The sequence below is a fragment of the Vombatus ursinus genome, unplaced genomic scaffold (genome assembly GCF_900497805.2).
Source record: "Vombatus ursinus unplaced genomic scaffold, bare-nosed wombat genome assembly UNPS02014893.1, whole genome shotgun sequence".
NCBI classification, from domain to species: Eukaryota; Metazoa; Chordata; class Mammalia; order Diprotodontia; family Vombatidae; genus Vombatus; species Vombatus ursinus.
The window spans coordinates 373036-393244 of record NW_020954671.1 but is presented as its reverse complement, the minus strand read 5'-3'; the positions used below and the strand labels follow the sequence as shown (position 1 = coordinate 393244).

Sequence of the window (20209 nt, the reverse complement as noted above, 5' to 3'; positions counted from 1 at the left end):
AAAGAAAGAAAGAAAGAAAGAAAGAAAGAAAGAAAGAAAGAAATCGGACAAGCCATAAAGGAACTCTCAAATAAAAAAAAAATCTCAGGACCAGATGGGTTTGCAAAAGAATTTTATCAAACATCAAAGATCAATTAATTCCAATATTCCCCCTTTATATTCCTTTCTCCTCTTCCCACTCTCACTATCCCTATCTCTAACTCCATAACTCCCCCTCCCCCATAAGTCCTTCTCTGTAACAAATAATTATAACCAAAACAAATTCATACATTGGCCATGTTTGAACATGTATGTTTCATTCCATACTTCAGAACCATCAGCTCTACTGAGATGAGAAGCATATTTCATCACTAGTCTTCTGGGGTCATGATTAATCATTGCATGGATCAAAGTTCTTAAATCTTTCAAAGTTTCGGGTTTTTGGGGGGTTTTTTTGTTTGTTTTTGCTTTTTGGTGAGGCAATCAGGGTTAAGTGACTTGCCCAAGATCACACCACTAGTAACTGTCGAGTGTCTGAGGCCAGATTTGAACTCAGGTCCTCCTGACTCCAAGGCTGGAGCTCTATCCACTGCGCCACCTAGTTGCCCCAAAAGTTGTTTTTATTTACAATGTAGTTTTGTATAAATTGTTCAGCCAGTTCTGCTCATTTCCTTCTGCAATAGTTTATGTAAGTCTTCCCAGGTACATTCATATACCATGATTTGTTCAGGCATCCTCAACTGGAAACTGACTGTTTCCAGTTCTTTACTGTAACAAAGAATGCTATTCTTCCTCTTTGATTATCTCTCTGAGGTATGTAAGTATGTATATGTATATACATATATGTATACACATATAGAGCATGTATATATGAAAAACATATGTATTGTATAGATATATATTATTTCTAAAAAGAGTACATACAGTTTAGTGAATGAACACAGTTCAGAATGGCTTTCCAGAATGGCTAGAATTTAGAGCACCAGGCTTTCCTATCCCCTCCAACAGCAGTCATCTTCCTTTTTTAGTCATCTCTGCCAATCTGATGAGTGTGAAGCAGAATCTTAGAAGTGCTTGGATTTGTATTTCTTTTATTTAGTGATTTGGAACCTTTTTTCATAAGTTGGAGTCTCCCTTTGAAAACTGCTTCTTCATAGCCTTTAATGATTTATCTATTGGGGCATGGCTTATATATTTGTATCAATATATATTCTTATATACTTTTATCAATACCCTATATATCTTGGGTATGAGATCATTACTAGAGAATTTTGCCACAATGATTTTTTTCTCCCACCATTATGCTTTTCTTCTACTCAACTGCACTGATTTTGTTTGTGCAGAAACTTTTCAATTTTAAGTAGTCCAAATTGTCCATTTTATTTCCAGTAATTCTTTCTTTTTTGATCAAGAACTCTTCCACTATCCATAGGAAAGTATCTCCTCTCGTGTTCCTAATTTGTTTATGATAAATATCTAGATTACATATTTCTTTGAAGCTTATTGTGGTTGAGATATTGAATACTGTTACAACTTTCATTTTGGGGGGGGGTCTTGGGTGCCTAATCTGTTATGTTGATCAGCTTTTCTATATTTTAACTATTATTATTATATTTTTTTCTGTTGTATAGTAATATAATTTGAGATCTGGTTCTGACAGCATTCATTTTATTTCATAATTTTCTTTCAAATTCTTAATCTTTTATTCTTCTAGATAAATTGATGTTATTTTGTCTAGTTCTACAAAGAAACTTTTTTGATATTTTGGTATGAAACTGAATCTGTAAATTATTTTAGGGTAGTATTGTAACTTTTATCATATTGGTATGGCCCAGACATGAGCCATGTCTCTTTGATTATGTCTTCTCTTACCTCTGAAAAATTATTTTGTAATTGAATTCATTTTATTCCTGCCTCTCTCTAAATAATTAAACTCTCAGGTATTTTGCATATTCTGTCATTATTTTAAATGGAATTTGATTTTTCCCTTTCTTCTTGCTTGATTTTGCTGGTGTTACACAGAATGGCTGATGATTTAAATGGATTTAATTTTATTTTGCTATTTTGCTGAAGTTATTAAATGTTTCATTTAAGATTTTGGATCCTGAGTTCTCTAAATCACAATATTATCTGCAAAAAGTGATAGTAAACTATCATTTACTTTTCATTTATTCATTTAGTTTTTCTTGTCAGACTGTTAATAAAACATTTCCAGAACTACATAAATATAGTGGAGATGATGGAAAGGCCTTTAGCATTTCTTTCAATACAGTGTTAGAAATCAGATTTTATAGTGATAAACATTTTATCCTAATTAAACCTCAAAAACATGTTAATCATTAAGCAAAACGGTTCTTCTCCAAAGAGAGTCATATACAAATCAAACCGAAGACAGCACAGTAACATTTCCACACAGTCCCATAATCTCACATTATTAAGTTTACTTGAAAAGTATGAAAATGACAATAAAAAATATCTACTTATAATGGATCTAATATTTTTTGCCTGGCTTTCAGCAGCTCAGAACATAAGTTTTTACAGGTTACTTGTAACACTCCTAGAACAAATGACTAAGATAGATTTCCTATAATGTACACAAAATTTTTGTCCCTTTAAACAGGAGTCATCTATATACATTAAAGTCACCCCCAACCCCCCAACTAACTGGTTGCCAAGTTTTGCCAACTACTCTTCCATAACGTATTTCACATCTGTATCCTTTCCACTGACACAGTCACTATACCAGTTAAGGACCTTATCATATCTCAGCTATTCTATTTATAATTCTATTGCAAAGGTGTTAGCAATTTCAGAATCTACTTTTTCCACAAGGCTGCCACCTTAATATTCCTTAAAGACAGGTCTGGCCGTATTCCCTTGCTCAAAAAATTTCGATAGCTCCCTAACACACATAGGAAAAAACACAACAGTTCGCATTTAAGGCTCCCTACAATCTTACTCCTATCTACCTTTCCAAACTCTCAATGATCTGAGCTTCTTCCATGTACCAAACAAATAACCTTATTAGATTATTTCCTGAAATTCAATATTCCATCTTTTGTTCCTTTACATAGGTTGTCCTCCATGCCTGGAAAGGCATTCCCCCATTCCTCCTTGAATCCCTACAGCTTCCTTCAAAAGCAAAAGTCAGGTGCCATTTATGTGAATACTTCCCGATATTTTTCTCCCTCTAGAATGTAAGCTTCTTGAGGGCAGAAGTTTTTGACTTTGGATGTCTAGGACCTAACAGTACTTGTCACGGTAGATACCTGGTTTTTTAAACTGAAACTTGAAATTAAAAAAACATTTGTTGAATCAAACTAACCTTGACATCTTCTGAAATGGAAGCCTCAGTTACATATTCTTTTGCCTTCTTTTCAAATTTGTGTAACCATTCACTAAAATTCTGGAGGGGGAAAGGAGTGAAAGGAAATCAATCTCCCAGCATTAAAAAACATAACATTTTAAAAAACAAAATAATTAAAATTAAAAAGAAGTTTAATGGAGAACTCAAGCAAGCACCACCACCTCCAAAGGAAACTTATTTTGATGCAATCCAGTCTTGCAAATAAAAACTAAAAATTTATTCATTTACCCCTCAAGGGACAAAGACAATCAAAGTAAACTGAATCTTATTTTTTCTCTACCTTCAGACAAGCATATATTTGCAAAAAGATATGACCCACTCCAATTAAGTCACTGTGTAAACAAAGGCTGGTGCTTCCATTAAATTCTTTGTTAAGACAGACAAGAAAAAAAACAATAAATTCCAATATGAAACAGATTGTTTATCATGTACAGACTATTATTCTAGATCAGCAAGAAAAAAGCTTATAATTTATAGTTCTTTCTCTTCACTTTTAAAATATCTTTCAATGTTGTTCATAACTTTAATAACTCTGAACAACATAACCTTTTTTCAAAGAATTTTGGTTCTAGAAGAGGACTCTGGTTCACACTAATGAATGCTGATGCAAAAATTTTAAATAAAATCTTAACAAAAAGACTACAGCAATACATCCAGAAATTGTTCACTATGATAAATTTGTATTTAATACCAGGGATGCAAGGATAGCTCAACATCAGGAAAACTATTAACATGATTGTTAGAATATAATGTTAAAAACACAAATACTTCAAAATATGATTAAATCAGTGGATACAGAAAAGTCTTTTGACAAAGCACAACATTCACTTATCTTTAAAATTTTTTACAAAACAAAGTATAGAAAGACCACTTTTAATATGCTAAAAAGTATATTTCTCATATCAAAAATTTACATTTCATTGTATAGGAAAACTCTAGAAAGTTTCCTAATAATAAGAATAAAACAAGGATGGACTCCTTCCCCATAGTTTTAGAAATTCTCCTCCTGGTAATAAGGCAAATAAAATAAATTAAATACATAAATATAAACAAAGAAGAGACAACACTTATTCCAATTTGCTCACAACAGGATGGCTTACTTAGAAAATCCCAGAGAATCAGCAAAGAAACTAAGTGAGACAATGGCTACGGTATGTAACAGAATATAAAACACACATACAAATCAGCATTTTGGTATAGGAATAACAAAACCAAGGAAGGGTTACTAGAAAGGAAAATCTTATTCAAAATAATTACAAAATATTAAAATCTGCAAGTAAATTAACCATGATATATTCAGTAATTATATAAATACAAAGTATTACAAAACATTCTTCAAAGAAACAAAAAAAGACAAGGAACTAGAAAGATACTCATTATTCACAAAAAGGTCATGACAACATTTAGAAAAAAAACCCACCAAAATTAATGGACATATTTAAGGCTACGCCAGGCCAAACTACAAAGGTAATATTTTATGGAGTTAGATAAAACTAATGATAATTCATTTGGAGAAACAGAAACTCTAGACCTTCCAGGAGGAAAAAAGGAAAAAAAAAAAAGCAAAACTAAAAGGGAAATAGCACTTCCAGAATGGAAATTCAGTTATAAAGTAGTCATCATCAAAACTATTTGGTACTGGCTAAAAATTAAAAAGCAAGACAGTACAACAGATTAAATAAACAAGAATCTGAAACAAATGCACTTGAAAACTCAGTATTTGATAAACATGATAAATTATCGAAAGGCAAGAACTTCCTACTTGACAAAAACTGCTACGAAAACTGGAAAACAATTTGACAGAAAATAGACTAGCTCAAGATGGATATTGTCCTGAATATTTAAGGTCACACCACAAAAAATGAAAAAGAGAATGAAATCAAGTACCTTTCTTATGTTTAGGGACAGACTTCCTAACCACAATAGTTACAGAGGCAATCACAAAAGATGAAACTGATGATTTTAATTATCTGAAACGAGCTTTTTCCAAGAACAAAATCTACGCCATTTGAACAAAGGGGTAGGTGTGGGAAGAGGGGATATCAACTAGGGAAAAAAACCTTTATCAAGTATCTCTGACAAGCATCTAACATTCAAGACATAAGAATCATAGATCTACATATGAAAAGACCCAAGAGGCCATCTTAGTCCAACTTTGAGGAGAATTTAAAAGTGGAAGCGCTTGGATACAAACCTAAATCCTTCGATTCCAAAATCCAGCTGCAATGGAGAATAAAGAATGACCAAAACAGTTTACAGCAGTGGTTCCCAAGCTTTTCGAGGATCCCTTTTTAAATGTCAAAAAATATCTAGTATTCTCACATGATTTAGTAGTTGCCACATATTTTACTGTAGCTAAAGATCTATGGCTGTCCTCTATGCCTAGAATGTTGTTTCACCTCATCTCCATCTAATGCCTTCCCTGACTTCCTTTAAACCACAACTAAAATCCTAACATGTACAGGAAGCCTTTCCCAACCCCTCTTAATTCTAGTATATTCTCTCTTTGTTTAAGTGTTGCCTCATCCATTAAATTGTGAGTTCCTTGAGGTCAAGGATTGTATTTTGCTTCTTTTTGTATCTCCAGTGCTTACCATAGTGCTTGGGACATAGCAGGTGCCTAATGAGTATTTATTATTGACTACTAACATGTGCATTCAAGTACTTCGTGCAATTATCTTATATTACTACTTTTCACCCTACCCACCACTCGGAGCCAAAACATTCCTCAATGGACCAACAGTCAAAGGATGTGAACAAAGAGTTCTCAAAGGAACAACTGCAAACACTAATAACGATATGAAAGATTATTCCATATCCAAATAATCAAAATAACTAGGCAGTTTCACCTCACACTCAGCAAGATAGCAAAAATGACAAAAAAACAGAAATGGTCAATGATGAAAAGTTTTAAAAAGATGGACATATTGTATGGTGGAGCTATGAATTCGTCCAAAGTTCTAGAAGGCAATTTGGAATTCTCTTTTAAAAAGTGTGGGAAATGTTCAATTGTTTGACCTAGAGATCCCAGTGGTAGGCAAAGGCAGAAAGAAAAATCTCACATAGACCAAAATTATAGCAACATTTTTTGGTAACAAAGAACTGGAAATAAAGTAGATATTCACTGACTTGAGAATGGTTCAACAAAGTGTGGTACATGAACACAAGGGAATATTATTATGCAATAAGAAACAACAAATATAAAGTCAGAGAAGCATGGAAAGACTTACACAAACTGATGCAAACTGAAATAAAAAGAACCTGGAATGCACCATAACTACAACAATGTAAATGGAAAGAATAAAAAAAGAAAAAGAAAAGAAAAAAAAAAGAAGGAAAAAGTGAAGGCTGCTGTCTACTTAAAATGACCAAACTTGTTACTGAAGATGAAATTAATACAAAAATGCACCTTTTTTCTCCCTTAATTGTAGGTCTGGGTGGCAGACTGAAGGGGGAAGAGTGATAGATAATTTATATACTGTCAGCAATGTTGGATAGTTTTGCTAAATTGTCCTTTTTTTTTTTTAATTGTTCTTTTTTATAAGGAATGTCTTAATAGGCAGGAAGTCAAGGAGGGATATATTTGAGAATTAAGGCAACTGTTAAACGAAAGATAATACCAGTTAAAAATTACATGGTTGGAATATTTCATTTTACAGATAATAAGACAAGCAACAGGAGGTTTAAGTGACTTGCCTAAGAGTATACAGCATTAAACGGCAATGCCAGGAAGTCTTCCTGACACCAACTTTGCTACTCCATATTGCCTCTAAATGTACCTATTTATTCAATTTACCAAAACATAAAATGATGCAAGGTATCAATGTCAAGTCCCACTTTCAAGTCTCATGTTTTAAAAGGCATTCCAAATGTTTTAAAGAAGAAAAAAAACTTGTATTATAAATCTTTTAAATTTTTGCACATGGTTATTGATAGTTTGGATTTCTTCCTCTGAAAACTGCCTATTCATATCCTTTGATATCAACTGGGGAACTGCACTTGTTCTTATAAATTTGAATCAGCTGCGATGTATCTTAGAATTGAGATCTCTATGGGAGAAATTTGATGTAAAGATTTCCCCCCCAATTTACTGCTTCTAATTTTAGCTGCATTGGTTTTCTTTGTGCAAAAGCTGTTTATTTTCATATAATCAAAACTGTCCATTTTACCTCCTGTGAACATCTCTATCTCTTACTTGGTCACAAACTCTTCTTCTACCTAAAGATTTAACAGGTAATTTCTTCCTTTCTCCTCTAATTTGTTTATGATGTCACCCTTTATGTTTAAAACATGTACCCTTTGAAGTTTGTCTAGGCATATGATATGAGATGTTGGTCTATACCTAGTTTCTGCCAGACTGCTTTCCAGTTTTCCCACCAGTTTTTGTCAAATAGTGAGTTCTTGCCCCAATAGCAGCTAGGTGGTGCAGTAGATAGAGCACTGGGCCTGGAATCAGAAAGACCTGAATTCAAATCCAGCCTCAGACATTTAATAGCTACCTGCCTCAGCTTCCTCGATTGTAAAATGGGGATAACAGTAACACCTACCTTCCAGGTTGTTGTGAGGATCAAATAAGATTATATATGTAAAACCCTTAACACAGGACCTGGCATTTAACAGCCATTTAATAAATACACGTTCTCTGCCCTCCCACCCCAATCAGTCAATAAGTACTGAATTAAACACTTAACATATGCCAGGTATTAAGATAAACTTGTTTGAATGGGAGGATGGTGGTACCCTTGACAGAAACATGAAAGTTGGGAAGAGGTAAGGGTTTGGGGCAAAGAAAATGAATTCTGATTTGGGCATAATAAGTTTGAGTTACCTCTAGAACATTCATTTGGAGAGATCCAAGAGGTAATTAATTGGTGAATGGTGGGAGGTTAAGGCTACATAAGCAGGTTTAAGAATAATCAGCATAGAGATAATAATTCAATTCATGGGAGTTGATGAGATCATGAAGTGAAATAGAATAGTGGGAAAAGAGAGCCCAAGACAGGACCTTGGGGACATTCATGATTAGTGAGCATGGCCTGGATGAATATCTAACAAAAGACCACCAAGGAATGATCAGACAGGTAGGAGGGAAATCAAGAGAGAAAAGCGTCATAAAAACCTAAAGAGTACTCCAGTAGAAGAGGTGATCATCAGTGTCAAAGGCTGATTGAGAAAAGGCTAGTAGATTGGCCAACTGGTTAAAAATACGTACATATAAGTGGGCTCTTCCTTATACAACCAAAAGGCAAAAATCTATTTATTCTAATAAAAATGAGTGATCAAAAAAATTAGGTATAATTCATTGTAATAATTCCTCATTTCACTGTTAGGTTCATAATGTTAAAATATTAAGTAAAATACTGAAGAGCTTTCCACAGATCTACCAGCTCAACCTAATCAGAGACTGTTTTTTCTATCGGTTCAACCAAGTTGCTTAGACAAATGCTTAGCAATTGAAAAATAAAATTAAAAATCAAGATATGTACTTCTTGTTTTCCATTATTTTAACTGCTATCATAAGTGAACAGTTAACTCAGAAATCATACACATAGTTACTTTAGTTAAATTATGTTCATGGAAAAGATTTCCTACAATTCTTTTACACAATTAATTGCTTTTTGCTGTTAAGTTAATCAAACCTGTGGAAAATTATGCTTAGAATGGTGTCCTGCATGCTATTAAATAATTATGGTTGTAATTTATAACCAAATACACTTTTTATAATTCCTCCTTAAAAGATACATACAACAAAACATTATTAAGCACTTTATTCCAAAATGCCATGCTAGGTATTAAGGGAGGCAAAAACAAATTCCTAGTCTTCTTTTCAAGTGAAGTTTTCTTTCTGACCAATACACCTTCTGCTCTGTCTATCCACATCAGGCCCGTCCCCCCCTTCACTGTCCCTATCTCATTTTTCTATGTCCTTCTATGCTGTCGCCAGGAATTCTTAGTGTGTTATTATAGAAGTCTTCTCAATCAGACCTATGCCCTCACTGAGGAGAAGCTCCTTTGCGTGTATTTTGTATTCACTTATTTGCATACATGTTGCTTTCGCCCCACAGGATAGTTCCTTGAGGAGTCATGTTTTATCTTAGTATCTCGAGCACCTAGCACACAGAAAGCACTTAATGAACGTTTGTTCACTTTAACTAGTCTGACTTTCTTACCTGTTTAAATCATTACCATTGGTCATCTAGGTTCACAGTCATCCTTCATTCTTCCTTTTCCTTCAACTTTCACATATAATCGTTGCCAAGTCATGGTGATTCTACCTCTACGTCATCTCACACATTCATCCTTTTTTCTAGCTAAGGTCATCATTGCTACTCATGTGCACTACTGCAATAGCTTCCTAATTCGTCTCCCTACTTCCAGTCTCTCCTCTTTGCAATCTCTCCTTTACAAAGCTGCCAAATTAATCTTCTTAAAAGCATACAAGTGATCATATCACTTGCCTATTCAAAAAACCTTTAAAGTTTCACACTGCCTCTAAGATAAATTGGAGACTCTTCAGCTTGGGCTCAACAACTTGACTTCCATCCACCTTTTCAGACTGCACAGATTATTCCTCCTCAAATGCTCTATGTTCCAAGCAAAATGGCCTACGAGGTGAAATCCTCACTTCCATCTCCTTCCTCTGTGTATCTGGGTAGGCCATCTCCCATGTTTGAAATGTACTCCTTTTAGACCTCTCTCTACTTCGTGGAACCCCATGTCACCTTCAAGGCTTAACTTCAGTGCTACCTTTCATAGGAAGACTTTTCTGATCACATTTGGTCAATATTCTTTCCCTCATCAACTTATATTGTATTTACTTATCTGTATATTCAGTATATTACTCCAAAAGAAGGTAAACTCCATCAGGTCAAGGACTGTTTGTTTTTATCTTGGTAGCCCCCATTGTCTAGCACGCAATAGGAACTTAACAAATGTTTATTAAATAAATCTGAATTCATTAGGCACTGGGAACTTAATTAAAGTTTTTGTTCAGTGGAGTGATATAAATGGATCCATGCACTCAGAAGATTAATCTGGTAGCAGTGTGAAGGATGAAATAAAAAAAAAAGTCAAGAAAACTAGTAAAATAAATTCGGGTGGGGGGTAATGAAGGTTTCAATTAAAGTGGTAGCTTAGGAATGAGTTGGAAGAATCAGATGTCAAAGATACTGCAGAGGTACCAAACACAACTCTGAGGTTTCAAGCATCTCACAATAATTGACATGTACATAATCCTTTAAAATGTTGAAAGGTGCTCTATATATTCCTTATTTGTTCCTCACAACTACCTTGTAAGGAAGGCTTATAAGCAAGGAACCTAGTTAGGACTGCCCAATACACTTTATTAAAGATTAGAGTCCAAATGACTAAGTAGTAAGAGTAACTTAATAATAGTTGTATTTTAAATAATCCCATGTGAAAAAGGCATTATTTCTTTCCCTGCAATGTCTGCAGCAACCTAATATGCTCTCATATAGCATAAGTTTACAACAGAAAGTTTGGTGACTAGTAAATAATCTTTAAAATAAAGATTGGTTTCTGTTTGAATTCTCGTATTCAAAATGTATCCAAGATCTGTATATAATAAGGATATAGAATAACCTTACTTTCAAAAGCAAGGGTATCATGTAACTATTAGCATTTCAATTATTCTTAAAAAAAAATCAGATACGTGAAATATAGAATATGGACTTACCAAGTTAGAAGGAACAGAAACTCCAGGAAACAATTTTTTCAGAATTTCTTTAGCCTGGGTCTCAACAGCTTCCAATTGTTGTTGTCTCTCCTAAAGCATACAGACACACACACACATACACACTAGTATAACATGAGATAATATAGATACAACCTTTTTTTCTTACAAGAAAGTCATCTAATTTGAAATTTCATTTTCAAATTGTATTAAGAAATACTTCTATTTCGAAGTAAAAACTAATTCCAAATTAGTTTTTAAAAAACTGTAAATGTTTAAGATATCTGGGATATCAAAGCCAGATATTACACCATGTAAATCAAGAACACCTAATTATACAAACATTTTCAATGTAATAAAGTAATTCTGAGTACATAAAATAATCCTAATATAAAGTAATAATAGTAATCGTAAGTATAATAATAACACCGAATAGGATGAAACTTAGCACTTAAAACTTTGCTGAACTCTGTCTTGAAAAGTATTGATGCTAACCAGTCCCCTAGACTTTCATCTGGGCAGTATACAAGGCAAGCAGAGAGACTAGCAAACATCGGTGTGCACACAGCCCACAGTGAATGGCCAATAAGTACAGTGGTACAGATTCAAATTCTTTAGGTGCATATTTCATAAACCTAGCTTCAATATGAGTTTAAACTATATAAATTAAACAAGAAAGCAAGAAATCTGGAACACTGTAATTTGATAAGTACTACACGTTTTTAAGGGAGTTGGAGGAGTTTGACAAAGGAAATTTATTTTATAATGCTATGCAGACAACAAACATATACAAAATATTTTAGTATTGGTAACATATGGGTATTGATAGCTATAAATTTAAAGAAACACATAATGAAAGAAGAGCATAAACATAATCTTAAAGAGATTTTTATTCTTAAAATCATTTATAATGAGTGTTATACTTTGCAAACTAAGGTTTGTCAAAATTAGGTTGTTTTAACCATATTCTATTTGTTTAGTTTGATAGAAAAACAACATATAGCTAAGTAAAAAGTTATCTATGGCAAAAGAGATGAAAACTGTGAAAAAACACATTTGAACCAGCCCAAGAAAACAATCTTCTCTTTCAAAATAGTACTTGTCAATTTTTGTAGTTCATTCAAACATTTCTAGCTGTGTGTGGAACAAAAGAATTTTACTAAAATTGGCAAAATTTCAAAAACATTTTTAATCGACTTTAAGATTGCGATCTGGAAGCAGATCACAAAGATAACTGCTACTTTGAAGTCTGCAAAGGTGAATTTTACTTGAGGCAGGCATTTTTAAAAATCAAATCGGACAAATTAAGGAGTGATTTTTACAAAACCCTTTACAAAAGATTTCTTTCTACAATGCAAGACAGGACTCCATTAATAGCTGATTTCTGAAATACATTTTAAATTATTTAATTTATGGCAATTCATACGCCATTTTTCAAGAACACATCTGCAAAAAATGAGGTACATCTGTGCAGAAAAGCCAGAGACTTACTATTTCAAAAACAACAAAAGACAAAATGATAAGCACTATCATTCTTAACTATGGAATTAGTGAAACAACTTAAAATCATTCAGGTAAGAAATAAAATAAACCATTTATATCAACTCAAAAGACATCTCCCAATGTTAAAAAAAAAAGTGTTAATAATTACAAGGGTAAGGAATTTTATTTCTACCTATCAGTAATGCTAAAAGAAAAAGTTCATAGGATGATAGATTTAGAGTTAGAAATCACTTTGGTGGTCATCTCATCACATATGAAGCAAAAGAGGCCCAGAGAGAGAGGCTGAGTGCCTCGTCCAATGCCATAAATATAAGTAATAAGCAGCAGGACTGGAATTCAAACCTAGGATCTCTGACTGTAAGATAATGAACTCTTTTTACCGTACTATATAAATTCTTCCATTGATCATATGACCAGTTAAGGGCTTTATACTGAATTCATTTCCATTTTTAAGTACATATTAATACTGAACCATCAGTATTTCTAATTAGAGTGCCAAATTGAAACTAAAATAAGATGGCTGAGTCTCTTACTATTTGTCTGAATAATACAACATAAATAATAAACACATTTGCCATTTTAAATTAGCTTGCAAACAGGTGACTTTTCTATTCAATTTAAGGCAATTCTTTCCTGATTAAGTTCTTATACTATACCTTAATAGTGTCATTACATGAAAAAAATATATATTCTCAGGGAAGAAGACATATTTTCAATTTTACACAATTTATTGTATGGCATCAATATAACTTTAATCCATGGCATCTGTGAGTAACTAACGAATGGAGTATAAGAGAAAGGGTTATAAATCAGATCCCAAGAGAGAACCATCATACTCCATCATTACTGGGAAATAACCTTCTTGATGTCCCTGGGATAAAGCAAAAAAAACAAAAACTTGACCACCTAACATGGCAATGTAGTTTGGTAGAGACCAAGTTTTGGGGGTCGGTTTTTTCACCAACAGAGGTAACTCCTAATGAGGAAACTCCCTTGAACCTATTCTGCAACTTAAAGTCTGGAAGAGTTTTCTAAGGCACCAAGAGGCTAAGTAATTTGCTCTGCAACATATAGTTTATATATGTCAGAAGTTAGACTAAAACACAAGTGTTTCAGTTTGAGGCCAGCTTTCTATTCACTTATCTCTATCCTTCATGTAATCAGAACTGAAAGTGCAGTTCAGATCAGGACTAAAATGATTTAGGGAAACAAACCTGCCTGCAGATTGGCAGCCTGGCAGCACTAGTTCCCTAGATTACTGGAGTATACTAAAAAGACTGAAAAATTTGAATAATGAAGAAATGTAGCATGGTAGAAAGTACAGGAATTAAAAGACCTGAGTTTAGAGTCACAATTCATCTACTAACTAGCCATATAATTATGGGTAAAGTCACAACCTGTGAGCCTCAATCTCATTTGTAAAATGAAAATATTATTTCTGCTACCTGGATAAGGATATGTGTAAAAATTGAGATGTTACCTATCCTCTGACCCATTACACAGATTGGAGGACAAAGAGAAAGTGTCATGAAGGTCAGAATGCAGACAAGGAAATCTGGTAATTTATTACCATTACTGGAAACAGCAAAAATAGTTGTCCAATAGTGTCAATCATCATAAGCACAACACGTTTTACAATTCTAACACTTACCATCCATAGTAGTTTAAGGTACTGTTATCCTTTCGTTATCAAATGTTTAAGATTTGCATTGAAAATTTTATAGGTTAGCTATTTTTCATAAGAAACTGCTCATGATCAAATATGACTATTCTTCAATCACTATTCTCAAGGCAAGTTTGTACACACTGAATCAATTACTTCAAGTAACAAATTTAAAAATTTTTCAGGAATTCTGAGTGCTACTCTGTGCTCAAGAGATGTACCCTGATATTCACAGGAAAGGAATCTAAACATTCATTACTGCCAAATAATTCTGAGTTCAGATATTCTTTTTTAAAGTTGTGTTAATTCCAACTACAGAAATCCTCTTAGAAGCCAAACACACACACCCCTAGGCCAACAGAATAAGCTCACTATTCAGATCACATAGCCACTAATGAATCACAAATTAGGTCTCTGTCCTCAGATTCTTCAGGCAAGAGTGCATATCACCAAAGCTTAAACAATTAGGTGAACAAATAAATCAGCATGCCCAGAAATTAAAGAAAAAAGCTTAACAAATAGACAGATAGAAGCAGGTGAATGTATATGGATGTTCATTAAGAATAAATTTTTGTATTGAAATTGCAGTAAAAGTTAAATGCACTAGTTTGATTTTTTTTGTAAAGACAGGCTGAAGATTGTTTCTGTTCAACTCATTGTTTCTAGGACTTAGCATTACAACCTTGGCAGTCTTGTTCACTTTGTCCTGCAGCATTTTTTCAGTTGATGCCAATGCTTCCATTGCTTTCCAGTTTTTCTCCCGAAGGTCCTAATTATTTTTAGAAAGAATTATTTCAGTTCAGCCAATATTAAAAGTATCTTTTTGTCTTTAATTTTGACAGTATTGCATTACATTCAGTAATTTGCATTTAATTGCTGGTTACTGCAAAATTATTTTGTTGAAGGAAATATAGCAACAAAAAAACCCATAAATGTGATGTTCAAACATTAAAATGGAGAGAGAAAAATGACAGTTGTCTCATGTGCTTTGAATCTAGATACCTAATACAGTGGTTTTAAGAGTGTTATTACCATACTGTTCAATATTTTGACTTTATTTGTGACAGAAAAAGAAAGCATTAAAAAGTAAAGCACACACAACAAGATTACAAACAGAATTTTAGGCATGATAAACTGCAAAGAATAAACAGACTAAAATACAGTAGTATATCAAGAGTTTATATAGATTGGGCAAAGTCCAATATCAATAACAGAAACTACATATTATTTCCAACAAAATTTCAACGAATTTACCTATAGATTTCTCCCTTGACTTAGAAAGACATTCCAACTATTTCAGGGAAAGAGGCACAGTAACTTCTTCAATTCCTACATCTTTCTTGGCAGGGTCAATCAAATGCATACTCCACAAGACATATGAATTATCTAAACTAGCTGACTAAGGCCAAGTGTGCAGACCACAAAAAAAAAAATTCCTCTTTCTGAGGAACAAACACTGGTGGCTGGAAGTCTAGATTTCTCAGGACTCAATTTAACAGCATTAATATTAGCAAATATAAAAAAATACCATCTGAATACAGTATTTCAGTTATTACTTGAGGTTGTAAATTTAAACAGTCACCTTATTATTGGTACTTATGAACTGTTACTTCCTAGAATCCAATAAGAATCCAAACAATTAGAAATGTCAAAGTACAGCACAATGCTGAGCTCACTTTAAGTACTGGGGATATATGCTTTCCTATTAGAACTGTTACAAGCATGCACAAAGGGCATTTCATAGTCCTAATTCTGACAAACCCAGGATGGCAGGAAAATGTTACTTTAAATATTAACAAACATTTTATGCACTAAATTTGCATTAGAAAATACACATACCACTGGTTATAATAATCACCTTACAGTTTTAGGATGTTCCCCCCCCCATTTAATACCAGCAATTATCCTTTTGCAAATAAAAACACCTTGGCTTCTAACTATAGAGGTTTTCAGATTAGGGAGCCTAACTACTCATGAAATCTGCATTTAGTATTCACTTACTCAATTGACTGGTATTAGAAGTAGCTAAATACCAGGCTACATATTCCAGAAGGGATCACCTCACCCACTCTCAAGCCAAACACTAAGTTTAAACAATATTCCTATTACCTCCAGTAATACTCAATTAGTAAACTTCAGTCTTGCAACTGGGCCTTGCATTTATCTCACTTAAAAAATGTAAATTCTATTAGATAGACAATAGCTACTACAATATTTTTAATGTCAAAAAGCTGAGCCTATCAAATGAGAAGAAATGCCTTTGACATCATTTTTTACATTCAGTTGAAAAAATAAGTTTTCCAAGTAGAAATATAAAAGAAATATATATTTTTTTTACTTTTAGGCAATTGGGGTTAAGTGACTTGCCCAGGGTCACACAGCTGGTTTGAGGCTGGATTTGAACTCAGGTTCTCCTGACATCAGGGCCGGTGCTCTATCCACTATGCCACATAGCTGCCCCCTCCCCCTAGAAAATTATTTTTAACAATATTGCTCCAGTAAAAAAAGAACTAGAGCTTTGACAATGATTATAATTGCAAATTATAAATTCAAAAGAATTGGCCATTATTAAATTTTCCCCCAAAAGTAAATCCACTATCCTGCAAAATGAAATGGTCATAGAAAAATCTTCACATAGGAAAAGGCTGTCTGTGTTAAAGACGTAAAGTAAAAAACAAACAAACAAATGAAGGTATTTCAGAACTGAAGTACAGAAAAAACTTCTTTAAAGACGTGTACTTACATTATTTTTCTTTCTTTGTTGTTCAATTGCATTTTCCAGGGCATCTAGCTCATTCTGAAGACCAGTAACCTCTTCCTCTTTTGCTGAAATCCTAAACAGTGATGAGTAAGTGACCAAAAAAAGTAATTTAAATATTCTCATATCTTCCCAATGATAAGGCAAATGCTTTAAAAGTAACACACACACACACACACTCTCAAACAGCTCACCAGAAAACATCTTAACAAGAATTATCACCATGCCACTAAAAATAAGTTTACCTTAAAACTAATTTGTAGACATAAATGAAAGGAAGTTCTCAGAATTTTTAAGTGTCAAAAATTTGTTGCTTATGCTGAGAATGAACAGCATCCCCTATGCAGGGATCTGATAAGGTAATTGTGGTAGAAGCCATTTTCATTTAAGCCACTAGCACAGGTAGTGCCGCTTAATATAAGAATACTGGGCTTGCAGTCAGGGAAAAAAAATTCAAATAATACCTCTGTCGTTTACTTGTACATGACCAATGACCAAGTCATTTGACCCCTCAGACTGGGTCCCCTCATATATAAAAAGAGGTTAACAGTACCAACTGCAAAAGGAGGGGTGGAGGTTAAGAGGGGAAGAGCAAGGTTAAAAGTGAGATTATGCTTTGGAAACCTTAAAGCACTATGTAAATGTCAGGTAGTAGTAGTGGTGGTGGTGGTGGTGGTGGTATAGTAGAAAGCATGTATTTTCTTTTTTTTTCCTTGAAAGCATGTATTTTCAAAGAGGTAAAACAAAATTATACATAAGTCTAATTTGAACATGGAAATCCTCTCTTTTCTGAAAAGTTTTATAATAATCAAAAGTAGTATGACACTGACTTATCTCTTTCCCTTTCATATTATTACATACTCCACATTTTTGCTTTGTCAAATTCATTTTCTTCTAATCTATTTTCTACAATTTACTAAAGAACAATACAAGAAGGAAGACAATAACAACAAGAAAAAAGATAAAGAGAAGATTATGTATATATGTTACAATCTACTTATCTTACAATGAAAGAAATTACTAGTTAGAAGGTAGGCCAAAACTATAAATAACGCTTTCCTAATACTAAAGCCCAGTTTCTAGTTAACTTCTGGCAAATTATTTATTTACACTGTGGATTATTATCCTCAATAAATTTCTAAACTCTCAATAACAAGCTTAAGAGGGAAGAAACTTTACTTTTAACTATTTTTAAAAAATAATTTCTATTTATTTAACTTTGATACAATAGGTAGATATTACCTTATTTGATATAAACATATCTGTTCATTCAATTTAAAAATGAGAATTTGAATATAGCCACATAAGAAACTAAGAAGAAAAGAAATCTGAAATTGCTTTCAGGAAAGATTAACTAAGCCAGAACATTTAATTAACTCTCCCTTCCCAGATGACATGAGCCAAAAAGATAGTAAAACCTAGAATGAAAGGGTCAGACCAATGATTTACATCATGCATCCTAAATATAAACATAGGAATAGAAAAGGCCTCATTATAAGATTACAATAGAGATTTAGAAGGATGGCTGATATTTTCAAATTGGTCTTCAAAGAATGGCTTTGTTATTTGGTTTGAAGAATTGTGAATTCTAAAAAACTGAACACATCCTTGTTAAATTAATAAAACTAGATATACTGTCAGACACAACTGATGTGTTGATTGGTTTTACTAAACTTTTTTTAGGCATTGTTACAAGGGATGATTTACTGGGTAGGGAGAGGGGAAGAACATAATAGAAATGAAGGTGATGTAAAAACAAAATAAAGCAGTAAAAATAAGGTCAAAAGAGAAATAATGTATAAAAATGATTCAAAAATATAAATAAAAACAGTTTGGGAAATCATCTATACCACTGTTCCCTTCAATAGCCAGAAATAAATTCTAGTTGTTGATAGTTCAGTGCATACATATAACACAAGAAAGTGAAAGAAGAGAATATTATTTCACACAACAGGTTTGCAAGATGCACAGAATTAAGTATCTCAGAACCCTGTAGCACAAAAGAGCATTTAAACAATGAATGAGGTAAGTACCAAAAAGTGAATCAAAATTCTTACTTACATTTTAAACAATTCTTCATGTGGGGGCACAGAAGATATCTACAAAATAGTTTTAAATTTTATTTTTAAAACATTGCTTTCTGGATGATATTTAGCATCTTATATTCTGCAAGTGCCACACATGCAATTCATTTGTATTTCCAATATTCTGAGAATTTTAAAACCAGCATTTTTCTAAGATCAAAGTGAGAGGAAAAAAATTTCCCACTCCAAGATAAAATTAAAACTCATCTTCCTCCCTCACTTGTTTTCTCTACACCATTTGCTTTAACAAATGGAGCTTACAATCTAAATCTATGGAAACTTATTCACAACAGCCTCTATCACAATAATAGAATATTAAATGCCAAGAAAAAGTTGAAAGTATAAGAAGGTTGGCCACCAGGTTATGATTATTTGATGGTGAAGGAAAACTTCCTAAGGTAGAGGAGGATTTATGATTTGTACTGGTAGACAGAGGGCCCACATGGATAAATGAAGTGATTGGACAGTGATCCTGACTCAGTGGTGATGAGAACCTGAACTAGGGTGGCAGTTATGTGGGTAGAGAACAAGGAGGGATGTGAGAAAGGGTGTAGAGTTTGAACCAACAAGCCCTGCCAACAGATAGAATATATGGGGTAAGAGAGAGTAAGGAGAGTCATGGATGATTCAAAAATTTCAAACTTGGGTTACTAGCAGGCTGGTAGTACGCTCAACAAAAATAAGGAAGTTTGCAGGGATATATAACAAATTATATATACTGGGAAAAGTGAGATAATGAAGGACAATACAGCTCTGAAACTGCCAATAGGCAATTTGTGGAAAGACTAAATTTAGAGAGTAATCTATATAAAAATGTTATTTAAATGTATGGGAGGTGATTATGTCCCCGAGAAAGAATCAAGTAAGAAACCAAGAGGGCTCAGTACTGAGCCTTGGGATCTGCCCACAGTGAGCTATGCATGATGACAGAGAGTCACTGTCATGAAAACCTCTAAATTTTCAACTTTGTAGGTCTACCTTGTACAAAGCACTAGCTTAGAGAGTCAGGGTGTAACTGAAGAAGTCACAGACTTGGAGCCAGGAAACCTAAGTTCTCATGAAAGCTTTAGAACTCCTAAGCTCTGTGCCAGGGTGTAAATCATTTCCCCTCTCTCAGTCTCAGTTTGAATTGTAAAGCAGGAAAAATCACACTTGTACTACC

The 20209-nt window shown here is 33.4% G+C and overlaps 1 protein-coding gene across 9 annotated transcripts in view; it reads right to left on the bottom strand.

The window, feature by feature from the left end:
- KTN1 (kinectin 1) overlaps positions 1-20209 on the bottom strand; it is a 147930-nt gene that overhangs the window by 19818 nt on the left and 107903 nt on the right. For 4 of the 9 annotated variants that reach the window (XM_027842868.1, XM_027842862.1, XM_027842865.1 and 1 more), the window contains 5 exons: positions 19025-19062; positions 16949-17039; positions 14888-14974; positions 11043-11132; positions 3305-3385 (listed from right to left, as the gene is read on the bottom strand). In XM_027842868.1, coding sequence (XP_027698669.1) covers positions 3305-3385; positions 11043-11132; positions 14888-14974; positions 16949-17039; positions 19025-19062 — 387 coding nt within the window. The remainder of the gene's footprint in view (positions 1-3304; positions 3386-11042; positions 11133-14887; positions 14975-16948; positions 17040-19024; positions 19063-20209) is intronic. The other 5 variants (XM_027842870.1, XM_027842871.1, XM_027842867.1 and 2 more) reach the window with 2 other exon arrangements.